At 41.2% G+C, this 16,302-nt stretch overlaps 1 protein-coding gene across 5 annotated transcripts in view; it reads left to right on the top strand.

Annotated features, from left to right (window-relative positions):
- ptprdb (protein tyrosine phosphatase receptor type Db) overlaps positions 1-16,302 on the top strand; it is a 131,458-nt gene that overhangs the window by 75,601 nt on the left and 39,555 nt on the right. For all 5 annotated transcript variants that reach the window (XM_055223646.1, XM_055223653.1, XM_055223651.1 and 2 more), the window contains 4 exons: positions 784-925; positions 8,672-8,860; positions 14,380-14,490; positions 15,927-16,196. In XM_055223646.1, the coding sequence (XP_055079621.1) occupies positions 784-925; positions 8,672-8,860; positions 14,380-14,490; positions 15,927-16,196 (712 nt within the window). The remainder of the gene's footprint in view (positions 1-783; positions 926-8,671; positions 8,861-14,379; positions 14,491-15,926; positions 16,197-16,302) is intronic.

The following is a 16,302-nucleotide window of genomic DNA, read 5'->3' as shown; positions in this document are numbered from 1 at the left end:
TGACTTTTTAGCTCTGAACCATGTTATAATGGTAGGTTGTGTTTTCTCATCAGTGCTTTTATTCACGCATGTTTGAGTAATCCTGTAAGGTCAGGACCTCTCCTTCTTAACAGCAGCAAACACTTGTTCCAGCACTAGCTAAAAGTAATATGAAAAACATATTATTATTATTATTATTATTATTATTATTATTAAAGGTTCTATGTTACACAAAATGGACTCTTGTGAGCGCTGAGTCATGTTCTTATGCTGTTACTGCCTCAAAAACAGACCTGGAGTTGTGTTTTGTTTCATTCACAGTCATCCTGGATTATTTGTCTGTCTACATCTGCAAAGCTCAAAATGCTCTGTTCCACCTTGTGATGTCACGATGTGGTAGTTTTCAAGTTAACAGCTCCTTTTACCTTTAGTTCAGTAGAGATTCGCAATTCCAGATCTGAAATCATCCAAATAATTCTAGTGAAGGCGCATTGAGTTTAAAAACACAGTGGAGCACTTCCTGTATTACCACATGATGACATCACAAGGTGGAACTCAGCCTAAATATGCAGGGGTGGAACAAAATTAAACACCAGGTCTGTTTGTGGTGAGAAAACATTATAGATCAGAAAATAGAGTAATATGAGCTCTTTAAATATTCAGTAATGCAATGAACTTTAAACCACATTAAGAAAATATTGAAAACGACATAACTGAATCAGAATTCTTTTAACACATCTTTAAAAAAAATATAGTTTAACCTCTGTTGTTCCCATTGCACTGATTTCTTGTTTTTTCATCCAGGTGATTGAGTTCGACGATGGCTCCGGCTCGGTGCTTAGAATCCAGCCCCTGAGGACGCCCAGAGATGAGGCCGTTTACGAATGCCACGCCTCAAACTCTGCGGGAGAGTTAACCGCTACCACCCGCCTCAGCGTACTCCGAGGTAACTACTTCTTATTTCTACATTTACGCCACGAAATAAGAATCATAAAACACACGTAGCTGCTCAGTTTAGTCATTCAGCTGGATAGAAAACGTCAGATTAAGATGGTAAAAGTCCTCGATTTTGCACAAAAAACAAGCGCTCAAACAAAAGAAAATCTGCAGTATATGTATTTTATATATTGTGGCCCAAGCAGTACAAGGACAAAGTCGCAGTGTATGAGAAAGGCCTGTCAGAGAGAGGCTAGCATCACTGTATCGCTGTGTACGTCTCTGTAATACCAACAGAACCAGGGGCGGCGCCAGCGAGGGGGCTTGAGGGGGGCACTAGACACCCCTGGAATGGCCAATGCAGCTTCCCCAAAGATTTTAGTGCATTCAATCTTTACTAAAAACGTTCAAAATGAGACTAAAACTGAAAATTATTCCGTATTAGCTTTTATAACTCACTACGGAGGCTAACTACGTTTAAACTCGCGACGCAACCGTGGTAAAGCGAGTTTATTTGTATAGAACAATTCATAAGAAAGACATTAAGTCACAATGCAACAAATCCAAACATAAATAATCACAAATAATCATCATAAAATTAATATTAAAGGAGAAAAGTGCAGAATAAAAACCTGGTAGTGGATAAAAGGCGCTAAATTAACATGTTAAGTGTGCCTCTACATTGAAGAACTTAACTAACGCCGCCCCTGAATGGAACTTTTTGCTGTTTTTAACCACCAAGACAAAGGTTATGATGACTCGCCCTCATTAGACAAAGAAAATGTTAAACTATTCCTCATACTTTATTTATTTTCCGTATTATTATTACTTTTAATAGTGACGAACCGTCCCTGAACGCGCCAATGCAATATACAGTATAATATAAGTGATCTTCAAGCAAATCCCAAAAGAAACATTATAATTTTAGTACAAAACCGCAAAGAAAACACAGATTCTTTTTACTGTAATATCTGCAAGTCCTTGAACTTCACTGCAAAACGTTGGATATAAAAGCCGCAACTATCAACGAATCAATTAGCACCTTGTCTTTACGCCTCGAACAATTTATTTCAAACTCGCGTTCCATTGTCAAGAGGAAATTTTAGAGCAAAATCGTGTTTCGGAGAATGTTCCCAGAAGTAATTTCGGCGAGAGAAACGAGGGAAGTTGTGCGAATCGCGTCGACGCCGTGCACATCAGTGTAATCCAGGGTGGAAGGCTGCGTTAGTGTGAGCCAAAGTCCATTAATGCAGATAGTGATGTTAGTGTTAGTGGAGTCCATTAGGAGAACATTATGTACCGGTGGTTGGAGCGAGACTGCTGGAGTGTGTATAATCACTTTGCCTGCCTTTACAGTACATGAGGGAAGAACGAGCAGCTATTGTTCTCCTGTTTCTTCCCTCTGAAGCATAAAACACGTCTGTGCTCTCGCTTAACACCCTCCACTTCCTCCTTCTGCTTAGTCTATCTACATCCATTTTCCACTTTCTCATGTTTTTTGTCCCTCCTCTCTTCCTGCGTTTGCTCTTAGCCCGACGCGCGGTTGCTTCTAAATTATTCATACGCGGCCACTCTTCGCATCTCCCCAGTTTCGCCGGATCCGTCCTGAATTCTGACAGTCCCTCGTCTTCTCAAGAGCACAGGCCCCGTGCGCATCCGTGCATCTTCGCCCGTCTATTTTGGACTTTTCCAGCTCTGACTTCCCGACTTCCCGCCACTTTATTTCCTCTTTCAGTCCGAAGAGAAGAACCTCGTCTCGTGCCCGGTGCTATTCTGACAAATGTATCCTCCATCAAAGTCAGTCAGTCAGGCAGTCTTTTATGTAGTGATTAGCCTCTTTCTACTTCTCTGAGGAGTCATTGTGTAATGGATGAATAAGAGCCCACCTGGGAGCAGTTAATAGTCCCTGATAGACTCTCTGTTCAAATGTCAGCTACAAAAACACACGCGCGCGCACTCGCCAAACCGCACTCGCACAAACATACGCAGATGTAGCGATGTCAATCCTCCCTCCCCTGTAGCTCCACCGACTCTGACAGGGGGGATCCGGTGTTAAGGTCAGCCGGCTTAATTACAGAGGATTAGTACCAGTCTAATTGAAATCTTGGCTTGCACTAAACGGCCGTGATTGGCAGTGGCTGAAATAATAATGAACCTGAAGACCAATTATGTGCCGCGGGGTCTAATGTACAGCCAGATACTGTATAATTCATGTGCAGCTAAAAGTTAAACGTGTTTCCTTTTAAATCGTCGGAAAAGGTGAAGCCCGTAATTACGACGTTGGGTTTGCTTTTGCTACAGATCGTGAGTACAAAGACGGTAATTAATGAGCGTAATGCGGAAGATAGTGAGGATTCCAGAGAAAGGATTAGATGAGGACGCATGCATCATTCATCGGTTCGAGGCGCAGGTGACTGGAGCCCGTTTCCGTAACTCTGGGCACGAGCGGCGCGTTCTGGACGGTGCTCTGGCGCTCGGGGCGGACGCAGAGAGAGAGCAGCGATTCACCGTTCATTTATTCATCGCGGGGCAGGTTACGAATTCATCAAACAAAAGAGAGAGAATTTATGTTTCCAGAATCAAAAGCAGATTGTGGCGGCTTTGGGGTGACAGGAGTTCAGTTGGGTGGAGTGTTTGTTCGCTGATCTGAAGGTTGGCGGTGCGATTCCAGCTTCCACAGATGATTGTTGCTGTTGTGTCCTTGGGCAAGACACTTAACTCACCTCACCCCCAGTGTCTGTGTGCACTGGTGTATGAATGTGCGAGTAGTTTCTTGACGTAAAGCGGTTTGAGTCCTATATAAAAATGTGACTATTTATAATCATGTTTTTTTTGGATTTTTACCAAAGATGAACTACCCACCCACTTGAGATCAGACCAGATGCCCTACCTTAAACAACACTATTCGTGGTCAATTACAGACATATCCTGCCGATCGATTAGTCGACAAAAAAGGGGCGTGGCTAAAGTTCCCAAAACTATTACGTATCTCAATGTATTTAACCCAAACTGAAATAATTGTAACCCTACAACTGTACTGGAGTTCATGCCAAAACAACCATTTATACAGAAAAAAGTACTAACAAACAATGTATTTATATAAAGATACAGTGGTCCCTCGTTTATTGTACAGGTTATGTTCTAAAAATAACATGCAATAGATGAAATCCACAAAGTATCAGCTTTATTTTTACATTATTCTATATGTTTTTTGCTGTAAAACCCCTCACCACACACTTTATACACTTTTCTCACACAGGCGTTAACATTTTCTCACATTTCTCTCTCGTTTAAACACAAAGTTCAAACCTTCGTAGGCGTCTTTGTCGGTGCAGAACGTTTCATCGACATTGTGGGTTTTGTCGGGGAGAAAACAAATTGCAAACGTACAGCACTTCAGAGTCACACTGCGATCCAACGTTTATGTAAATTTGTCTGAACACATTGTGAGGAGACTGATGGACAATGGTCTACAGTCCAACAGCCAATCAGGACGCAGAACACAATGCATGTTCATACGCCGCAAAAAAAGGCATCCACGAAACAGCGAGACCGCAAAAGGTGAACCGCGATATAGTGAGGGACAACTGTACATTAAACTTGTGAATCATGAGTTTAATCTGCCTTTTTAACTTCCAGAAATACCAGTTCTACCAGGTATCAGTCCAAAAAGCGATGAACCAACTAATTTCGGTTGACGCCATCGATTAACCAAACGATTTAAGGTTCACAGCCGTATTATCCAGTTTCAGGAACAGCACCTGTGTGAATTATGAGTTATTATTGTCTATTTTACTATGAATCTAGAACATATAATCTTTGAAACAATATGATTTACAAAGTAGAGACTTGTGGAACTGACTTTGAAGTTCTCAGTTAACCAAGTCCAGCCCCAAAGGGAGGAGTTTTTAGAGTGAATCTGACCTCACTGTTTGCTTCATTATACTTTTACTCCATTACTAACATCATTATAGGTCGTTATGGCCCTATTGCGTATTGGCCGTCTCATCTGCCGTGTTGTTAAGTACCTGATTAGCATTTAAAACTCCTCGCTTTGGGTCTGGACTTCATTAACTCAGGTTAGGATAAAGCCCAGAACTTCAACTTTTATCGATAAGTCAAGTGTTTTTTTACAATTTGACAAGACGGTATATCCTGAAATGGAGGTAAAGAGCAGGGAATTGTTCTGGCGTTTATTCTGCGTCTTCGCTCACATCTCGATTTTCAAGAAACACATTTATTTAACCGTTAACGTTTCCATCTAGAAACTTACGAGAGAAAAACCCTGCATGTTTTTCATTTCATTTCACCGCCTTATGCAGAGAAGGCCTCACTCGGGATCAGTGGTTCCCATGATTGCGAGATGGGGGTTTGTCTATGAGCTGTGAAATTATCTGGAGGTCTGACAGTGGAAAGAGCGAAGCGGGGAGAAGGTCCAAATGAAACAGAGCGTTGTGTGGAAAGCTCCGTCAACAACAGGAGGCTTGAGTTTCACGTCTGACCTCTGGGCTGCTTAACTGTTCTGCTGCTGCCGCGTGCCGTCTCCCGCACCGTGTCCTAACACATGTCGGTGTCAGTGTCACTTACACCTGCCCTCTGTGACACAAACACCCGAGCTGCTCCTGCGCTCAGACAAGACGCAGCATATAACACAGCAAAGTACAGTAGATACGGTGTAAGGAAGTGTCAGGGAGGATATTACTCAAGTTAGTAAGTACTCAGTGATTGTGTAACTTAGATAAAAGTGAAAAAGTGTAGACTAAGGTTCAGCGCTTTGTTTATTTTGAGGAGTTGTTGGTTTAACGTTTAACTAACTTCAAATGTTCTATAATTGTCTGTACAAAGAGTGTTTTGTGTGCATAGTGCTGCTGTGTTACATTTACGTTTGTGTTATCGCTGCTGTACTTTTCCCCGTCTCGCAAACTGTGTAACATCAACCTGCCGAGCGACCAAAAATGGAAATTAGCCACGTTTAAATGTTCATTAATCTGTGCTGGCCCTTTACAAATAAATTAAGCGAGGGAAAAAACTAAGAAAATGTGTATTTGAAAGAGAAATATTGCAGAACTACTATAATCGCTATTGTTCTTACTGTTAAACTCTCTAACCCGTGCTCCCTGAGGTGCAGCGGTTTAAGGTGTTGCACATATGCGGTTACCACTTCGTCGCCATCGTGAGTCTGTCTCCAAGCCGCAAGCCTCTCCTCTCTTTCCCCATTTCACATTACGACTGTCCTCTCCAATAAAACCTTTGGGCCCCTAAAAGCAGAGATGGAACCGAACAAAGTAAAAGTCGGAAAGGACTTTACTTAAGTAGATTTTGGAGTGGATACTTTTTACTTTTACTGAACTACATTTGAGAGCAGTGTCTGTACTTTCTACTCCATTACATTTCTGAACTGGACTGAAAAGTAAAAGTATTTTTTTTAATTATTGTTTGACACCTGCTGAAAAGTCTGAGGGTTTATTTTTAACACGTTCACAATTTGAGCAGAACTAAACAAATAAATAAATAATACAAATAAAAACAGCGAGAAAAAAATGACAGATTCAATTGTTTGAAAATTCAGCACGAATCTTTAACAAAATCACTACATTTTAAGCTATAAGACCTCAAAATGTGCACGAAATACTTTTACTTTTTACTCATTAAGTACATTTTTAAACTTTACTTTAATACTTTTACTGACAGATTTTTTCCATATGATACTTTTAGTTGAGTATTTTTTTCTCTGTGTACTTTTACTTTAGTAACAAAACTGAGTACTTCTTCCACCACTGCCTAAATACAAAAACAAAAGCCAAAAACGACCTAACGACGCATCAAAAATATGTTTACGTGTAACCCATTGACTATTTTTAAATAAAACTTCAACTCAAACTAATGAAAAGATGAATGAAAACATTTTTTAATAACTTTCCGCCATGAAATATACCACTCAAGCTTCAACTGATACTTCTTTGCTGCAACAAAAAAATAAAAAATAATAATAATATAATAATAACAATAACAACAACACACATCTTCACATGCATTTGCGCTGTCTTAAATAAATGAAGAAACCCCTTAGATAATTGTTCCCAGAGCGTCTCAGACTCGTAATCACGTCCTGAATGTGTCCCTCCCCAGGTAGATGAAAAAGAATGCATCACCGCTGCCTACGAGGGGCTGTGTTTGAAGTGAGCATTTGCATAATGTAAGGCCACAGAATCAGCATTGTGGCGCCGTATGCTCCTCGTCCTCGTCTTATCTTTCCGTCTAGTTGCCTACGTGCCCCTCTCTGTCACTGCTATCTATCCTATTGTATTTTTTCGCACCACTTGTACACACCAAACACCTCTTTGCCGTCTTGTTCTCTTGGTTTATTATGTCCATGTTTCCATTTTGTCGGCAGCGGGATTGATTGAAACCGGAGCTGTTAAAAGGCCGCGTGCACGGGCGGGAGAAGAGGCAGCGGCGCGGTGTGTGTCTCGCGGACAAGGGGCTACGGCGGCTACGGTTCGATGGGCCACTACCAGAATTAGCAACTCCTTGGCGAGCTTCAGCGCTAGGATTTCCCGTTAATGAGGCTCAGTGTGGTCGAGGTGGTCGCGAGGGATTACGAGTGAAAAAAAAAACAACAAAAAACAACAAAAAAAATGGGGAAAATTCAAACTGACGCCATTGTAGATCAAATGCAAGATACAGGATGTCACGATTTGAACATATTCTGTCTATTTATAACTTCTATGCTAAAGATGACTCACGATCCTCTTCATCCTTCCATGTGCGCAGCCGGGAAGACTCGAGAATTCGTTTTGAAAAGGCGATTTGCTCTGTAGACTCGTGATTGTCGTGAATACATGGGTTTTTTTGTTCGGTTTGAGTTCATGTGTCTTTGATCCTACACCTCTCCGGCTCCCTCCCTGTGTGGCTCCCTCCTCTCTCCTTAACTCTGCCACTTTAGCTGAATGGGATAGACTTGCTGCCTTTGATTTCTCTTATCGCGGCGGAATGACTCTTCATGTTTGATTTAACTGCCTCGGATGGGCATGAATTCGCGTTTGATTGGCCGTCTCACAAAGGTGTCCTGCCTGATTGGACTATTTGGCTCATAAAAAGGGAGTATAAAAAAGAAGTTTGCTTGGATTTTGTATTGACTTGCTATCTGAAAAGTTGTTTTTGGAATATGAAAAGAAATCTTATATTTTAACAAGTTTTCAGAGGTTTCAGACATGGTTTTGTCTAAAATATAGTGGACAGACTAAGACGATTTCATATTCAGTAAAGCGGATTTATGAAGAGAAAGGCTTTATCAACGACAAAAATACCATTACATACAGTACATTACAATCTGGAGGGTGTTTTTGTGTTCAATTTTGGGAAAAATACTAAATCATAATGCAAAAAAGTGTCTGCCCAGAAGTGAGGAAGCGACTTGGATGAGCTGCCAAACGTCTTCACTCTAAAACTTTTGTCCAGTTGACAGATTTTAACTTTTTTTTTTGCTTTGGATCATTCCTGGACGACTGAGGGATTACACATACGACTAATGAAAAAAGTGAATGATTCAGATATCGTAACACAGTGTCGCACAGGTTGACGTTTGTAAGACTGTCCAAAAACATGCGTAAAATGTCAGATACACTTTCGTATTTCCTATATATCGTTCATATTTTCGTCCTCAGTGTCTCTTCTCCTTCCGTCCACTTCAGATCCGACTTGCAGAGATAACACGTCTCCAAAACTTTTCACCTGCTGCCTTTGTTCTTCACAGAGGACCAGCTGCCTGCGGGGTTCCCCACAATAGACATGGGTCCCCAGCTCAAAGTGGTGGAGCGCTCTCGGACCGCCACCATGCTCTGTGCTGCCAGCGGTAACCCTGACCCAGAAATTACCTGGTTCAAGGACTTCCTGCCCGTCAACACATCCAACAACAATGGGCGTATTAAGCAGCTCCGCTCAGGTAACAACCGCATTTATCCAGCCATTCATTGCTGTCCTTTTCAGTCCCTTTGCTTTTATCTCTACCTAAAGGTCTACCCCCGCGGCTCCTGCCTTTGACCACTTCCTGAAGCCGCTCGCTATTATCCGCACTCAATTTCTAACTTTTCAGTTCCTATGTATGTCCCCTGGGTTATTTTTGGCCCTGGTTCACCTCTTTCTTAGCCCTCACTGATCTTACTGTGGTTATTGGCTGCCCCTCTCCGTCGCTGCTGTAGTATTAGTTGACTGTGTATGATTGCCAAACCCTTTCTAAACTTTCTCAAAGCCTTTTTAAAGTAAACTTCTTCTTCCCGTTTTTTTTTTTCTTTTCTTTCCAAACTCTCTGAGGTCTTCCTGCACGTATCACCATCACGAAGGGTTTCATTTTGCTCTGAGAGAAAAACATTATAAGATATTTGTTCTGACAGTTCACATCAATACGCCGCTTTGTCTGTTTATAATCCGAACCGGGTTTTTGCGAGGTAAATCCAGGTGATGGTGGCACGTTTTTGTGGGAATGGCCTCGCAAAGATAGCTCACTGCTGTGACTAAACAAATAACCTCTTATTTTCCTCGGATCCGAAGCTCGTCTCTGTGTGGGACAAATAGACAACCAGCATTTGAACTTGAAGAGTACATAAACAGTTACTCAAAGGCGACCCACAGTTGCTGTTCCAGTCACTTTGGTCTGGTTCTATGTGTTTTGTGAAGCCACAGTAGTGTGTAATATCCAAACTTGATTTCCGCAGCCCCTCCCTCTCAAGTTTTGACCCTGTTCTGTGATTGGACACCCAACGCTCTCGCTCAATGAGGAAACCTTTGCTTCTGCCCCTTCTGCCCCTTCTGCAGCTTACCCCTAGTGCACAAAATCCCTTTGCATCTTTATAATACATGCAAACTGATTATTTTATATACATAGTGCTACGTGTAAATCATATCATAATAGTCTACAAAGATAAGTAAGGTTTAACTTATTAACAAAAATGCTTTTCGAAAATGTTTCAACTCGTCTGTGAAACCCAGTTGTGGAAACCAAATGTAATGCCCTGCTGTTTCTTTTCTCTCTGTATCTTTTTAACCACAGAATCCTTTGGTAAGTTTGTCTGTTCCCAGGCCCACAGCCTCACTGTCCACTTCTCTTATTTACTTCTTCACTAATCCTTCAACTGTTGCCGCTGCCGACACTCTCCACCCCTTTTCAGAAATACCATGCACCCTACTAACTGTCATAAAGACAATTATCTATAGCTCAGAGGCACACTGTCATTCTTAGAGACCCCCGGACACGCACAAACACGCAAAAACATCCGCTTGTCACCCTAGAGCTAGCTGGCCTCACCTTCACCTGTGCACCTCCAGCTTTTCCACGCCCAAAGTTAATAACGATAACTCTCCCACCACTTGCCTACTTCCTGTCCCCTCCCACTGACTCAACTCACTCACGCCATTACTCCCCCCACTCCACTGTATAGAGTTACCAGTCAATAGGCCATCAGGTTTAGAGGGCTGTTAGCTAGGCCTGCGCTGGAGCCACTGGAGGGAAATCAATGGCTACCAGGTTTCAGACTAGACCTGGTGTTATGTGTAGGCTGTGCTGTGCAGTTTGGCCAACATGTACAGGAAAAAGAATCAAACTGCAGCCACCAATCTTTAAGTCTGATACATACACGACTATTGTGTAAATGTATATATGTTCTCTGACAGGGGGATCAAATAAATATGTTTGTAGAGTTATTTAGTGCAGTAGTACCTAACTACTAAACTATTAAAATAAAATAAAACTACTACACTAGACCTCGGTTAGACCCCGTTTAGACCTGGTTTAGACCTGGTTCAGACCTGCTTTAGACATGGTTTAATTATGGTTTAGACCTAGTTTAGTCCCATTTCAGATCTGGTTTAGACCTGGTTTAGACCTGGTTTAGTCCTGGTTTAGATCTAGTTTAGACCTGGCGTAGACCTGGCGTAGACCTGGTTTAGACCTGGTTTAGATCTGGTTTAGACCTGGTTTAGACCTGGTTTAATTCTGATTTAGACCTAGTTTAGACCCAGTTTAGTCCTGGTCTAGACCTGGTTTAGATCTGATTTAGATCTGATTTAGCCCTATTTCAGACCTGGTGTAGACCTAGTTTAGACCTGGCTTAGACCTGGTTCAGACCTGTTTCAGACCTGGTTTAGACCTAGTTTAGATCTAGTTTAGACCTGGCTTAGACCTGGTTTAGACCTGGTTTAGTTCTGGTTTAGACCTGTTTCAGACCTGGTTTAGACCTGGTTTAGACCTGTTTCAGACCTGGTTTAGACCTGGTTTAGACCTGGTTTAGACCTGGTTTAGACCTGGTTTAGACCTGTTTCAGACCTGGTTTAGACCTGGTTTAAACCATAGAACTGCTGCTGTCTCTAATCCTAATGGCAGTTGTTGAAGTGACTGTGTATTTATTCAAGTACGTGTATGGAAAAAAAAGAACATCTCTATTTTTGAGAATCTATCTTTAATGAGTTTTGGCCCTGCCAGTTTTCTACTTGAATTTGCCTCCAGTTTTAGTGTTAAGATTTTAGAATCTATAGTATACACAGCCTGGCTCAGTCGTGTATATAGTGGCACACGGCCTCTACAGTTTCCCCAGTTACAGTCCTTTATCTGCACGTCGGCTCTGTAAACACACTCCTCTCTCTTGGGCCACATTCACCTGACATTTACCACTGATGCTTTAGATCATCTCACTTTTTCCAATTGTCTGGCATATTAGAAGAAAGCGCCACAAAGACAAAAATCAATACAAATATGATTCAGTTTGTTAACGTATCGGACTTGGAATTTTCCTTACAAAAACATAAAACAACACAATAAAATCTAATCTATTTGAGGTATTTACTTGGACAATATCAAGGTAAATATACTGCATCAGACGAACGAGATTAGATGGAGACTTTTACTTTAAGAGGCCTTATACACTACAGCCACATATGCCCCAGCAAAGTCAATGGAGATGAATCGATAAGCTATCTCCTTATCTCTCTGTCACTCTATCTGTCCTCCTCTGCTCTATCATTTATTATTCTGTCTGCCTCTTGTTTTTCTCTCCACAACAATACAAGATCTATATTTTAAGTCTCCTATTTTCAAGCACACCCTGCCCCAGCCTTTACTTTCAGAATCCCTCCCTTGCCCCCCTTCCCCTTTTGTGGTACTAACATTTTCTTCTTCTTGTTCTTCTCTAATCTCGTGCATTCATTGCTCACTCAGGTGGCACGCCCATACGAGGTAAGACTGCTGGGAGGACCAACATGACACACTGGCCTGATTCCATTCCAGCCCCTGCACTCTGCTTTTTTGCCGTAGTCTGAAAGCAATTACAGATTTGTTGGAATAATATCTATTTTGTAGAAGTATCTCCGAGGTTTTTTGACGTAGATAGAGACACAGATACATAGACCATCCTCTTAAAGAAGACGTATTATGCTTTTTTCAGGGATTTAGTCTTGCTTTTTCATATTTAAATAAGACGTATTGCGCTCGTGTCTGCTGTATATCATTCATTATGTCATATTTTGGACATTTAAAATCGCAATATTGATCTAAAGTGACTTAATAAAAGAACCAAAATGACCCAGTGCGGCTGATTCTCACAGATTAAGAAAATAAAACTGGAGAATGAAGTAAGTACAGAGCAGTGGGCGCATACGGGTGGCAGTGAAAACGGGGGTTTATCGACAATATGGCGTCTTGAAAATAAGAATAAAGATGCACGAGTCACTCCAAATACAACGTCGAGATGGTAAAAGAGAAGAGGAAACAACTAAAACATTGTTAAAAGCTCTGAGAAGTCGATTTAACATGTGTAGATCATCATAAGTTTACGTTTTATTCACTGCAAACTGCATTATAGATCGATAATAACTTAATAAACAAAACAGTTCAAAACATTTTATGACTTCCTGTCTTAATTTTTCCAATAATCCCAACTAAATACAGGATTGTGGGCGGGGATAGGGGGTAGATGAAAGCTGGAATCTCTCAGCACTTAAGTCTTAGATGCATGAACAATACAGGATTACTCAAACATCCCTGAATCGATCAAAAATAAAACTTTAATTAAGCTAATGATACGAGAACACAGTTAAAACAAGGTTAAAAGCTCATTAAAGTTCATTTTGCATAATACGTCTCCTTTAAGTGATCAAGGCCCATTAAACTTGGCCATGCTAAATGTTAACATGATTTACATACAAGTGTTACTTAGCCTCTTGAATCGTAGCCCGTGCACTGACATAAGACTAATTTCGACTCGTTTTCATTTGCATAAAGAGAGCATAATTAACTGCCCCGTTAGTCGGCCATTTTGGTGACACTCCAGATCTGCAAGTGCAAGAGACGGAATAAGAATTAAGCAGCATTCCCTATTGTGTTCATCTCTTCATGTCAGTGTTTGTGTGTACTTCTTTACATCACCATCAAATAAATGTGTAAAACTTTATAGCATGTTTTTTTTTTTTTGGTTTTGTTTTTTAATTTTGATCTTTTTTTGCATTTTGAGGTGGCAAAGCGATCTCAGACTTTCACCTCAAATGATTTGTTTTTCTCACATTTTTACTGTCACATTTTTTCCTTCACTTTTTTGGCGGGTCCTGGCCTGAGTTTGACCCGCGCCTTTTATTCTACCTTGTCTGTATTTGCCAGATCAAACGTCCTGGTTCTGTTTTCCCTCCCAGCTGTTATTCACTCAGCCTGAAAAGTACAGATGGCAACATGACTCCAAAATACACACACAGACATTTTGCTCATAGTTTTGACCATTTCTCTTTTCTCTCATTACGGATAAAAAGCCCCAAACAACCACTTTTTTGATAAAGTTTTTGTGGGCGCTTTTTTGCCTCACCACGTACCATCTTTAAAGAACGCTCTGGTTGACTTTTTTGACAGTTTTTCTGATTTCAGGGAGTGTGAACACACCGGTCCCTTTCCAAGGCTTTGCGTATGTCGTTCCATTTTTTAAAGTGTTGGCCTCGGCCTGAGGTTACATGATGTTTTTACCTCCTTATGGGCTGTGTTTTAAATGACATCACACTCCTGATCCCAGTGGTGGATCCGTAACGTTACAGCAGAAATGTATAACTCCCTAATTCCGCTTCATCTCAGTTTTCAGCAGATTTCAAACATTCTGACAAGATTTCTTCACATTTTCGATGCTTGTTTGTTTGGCTGTGCCTTGCATGAAGACTGTGATCCTTTTTCTTGAATAACTGTTTTTTGATTTTGGTATTTTCACGATTTTGAATGAAGCAAATTGTTCTTGTTTTAAATTATTTGCTGCTGATATCTCTTTTTGAAAGAGTCTTTGGCTTGATTACTTATTTTGAAACCTTTTACAAATTCCTATCATATATTGTGTTTTATTTATTACATTTTAATGGATGTACTTAGTGTGATCACTCCTCTTCTATGTGACTGTCCCTCCTCTGTCTCTGTCCCTGTCTCCACTTCCTGCTCCTGTCGTGCAGGTGCACTCCAGATCGAGATGAGCGAGGAGTCAGACCAGGGCAAGTATGAGTGTGTGGCCACCAACAGTGACGGCACACGCTACTCCACTCCAGCCAATCTCTACGTCAGAGGTAAGTCGTGGGCTTTCAGGGGCTGTTTCAATGTAAATGAGTAGAAAGCAGAAAAACACTGTGTAGTCATATTATCAGGTAGATAAATCATTTTAAAATACAAACTGGTGCCAAAGCATTGCAGTTGAACCCTGTTAATGAAAGGTTTAGAGGGACATTGATGCATAAATAATCATTTTACTTGGTTTTGTTTTGATTAAAGACAGGGTGTCTACTTAAAAATAATAATTTAGCTTTAAAACACGTATAACAAACTTTAGTTTCTTCTTCACATTCAAGGAAGTATTTTTTCTTTTTGAGAAATGTTGCTGCTGTCTAAATGTTGAGTCTGTTATTTCAGAAGACAAGATAGGAAAGTCATGAATAAATGTTTCCTCACTTCAAGTGAAGGCTGGGCCAGCGCTCACTCAGGCTATTAATCTCTGTGCCCTCCTGTCTTAGCCTTTAGACCTCAGAGAAAAAAACGAATCATTGTCTGGTTGAAACTTGTTTTTCTGCAAATCTGACAAGCATCACCCGTCCTCAGGCTCCGTGTCTCTGCACAGTCCCTCAACACACAGTCTCACAATCCCAACGCTTCAAATGTTGGAGTGTTGGACACAACTTTATACCTCAGGCCTTCTTGTGTCTTGTGTCTGTCTGCGTGGTAAAAGATATACGGCTAAACTGAACAACAAACTTACATCTGCAAACCCTCTTTATATACTTACTTGGTCTGTATAGTAAAAAAAAATTGAAATTATGGAAAATCAGACAAAAAAACTGTTGCTTTTGACATGATACATATATTACTGACTCACTGACACACAACAAAGTTTACAGTGGTAATGTTATAGTCGTAGTAATAGTAAAAGTAGTTGTAGAACACATCAAGTTCTTCTTCCACCTCTGACTTTCTCAACACATCACCCGCTGTATTCTTTTCTTCTCCAAATTCTTCTGCCTTTCAGTAGCCACCTCTAGGATGCCCTTTTGTCTAACTTGTTGTCTCTTCTCTAACATCCTTCCTCCTCCTCCTCCACCTCCTCCTCCTCCTCCCTCCACCTCATCTCTGCAGAGCTACGAGAAGGTTGGTACAGTAATCACGGCTCCTTTGAGAATGCCTTTTTTCCATTAAACTGTGTGTTTGTACCTTTGCCGTGCTGAGTTCTTTTCCTCATCGTTTTATTCAGAGTTTTTGTGAGTGCATGTGTGTTTGTGTGTGTGCCGTGAGTACCTTTTGTGAGTCAGATCATAAAATATTTAATGTAGCACACCTAAAAACATCATGAATAAAACATTTTGATATCACATGCACCCCAGCGCAGATGTACCAGACTGTTTGGATGTTTCTGAATGCTACAAAACTTCATCTCAACCCTTACGCCACATAAAATAAAACTCTCTCAGTGTGTATAAACTAATCTACATTATCTGCTTTTTTTCCCCCCTTCCAGTACGACGAGTTCCACCCCGTTTCTCCATTCCCCCCGCTGATAGTGAAATCATGCCCGGAGGAAACGTCAACATCACCTGCGTGGCTGTAGGCTCCCCCATGCCGTACGTGAAATGGATGCTGGGGGCGGAAGACCTCACGCCGGAAGACGATATGCCGATCGGACGCAACGTGCTGGAGCTCACCGATGTGCGCCAGTCCAATAACTACACGTGTGTGGCCATGTCCACTCTGGGGGTCATCGAGGCGGTGGCGCAGATTATTGTAAAAGGTAGGTTCATTAAAGAGTCATGCGGTGGAAATGGTGGGATGACCTTGCCTCAAGTAAAATTTGCACCAAAACATATTCATCAAACTGAGGCTCATTAGTAAATAGA

This window comes from Periophthalmus magnuspinnatus, chromosome 1, assembly GCF_009829125.3.
Source record: "Periophthalmus magnuspinnatus isolate fPerMag1 chromosome 1, fPerMag1.2.pri, whole genome shotgun sequence".
NCBI lineage: Eukaryota > Metazoa > Chordata > Actinopteri > Gobiiformes > Gobiidae > Periophthalmus > Periophthalmus magnuspinnatus.
This window is presented reverse-complemented; position numbering and strand designations above follow the sequence as displayed.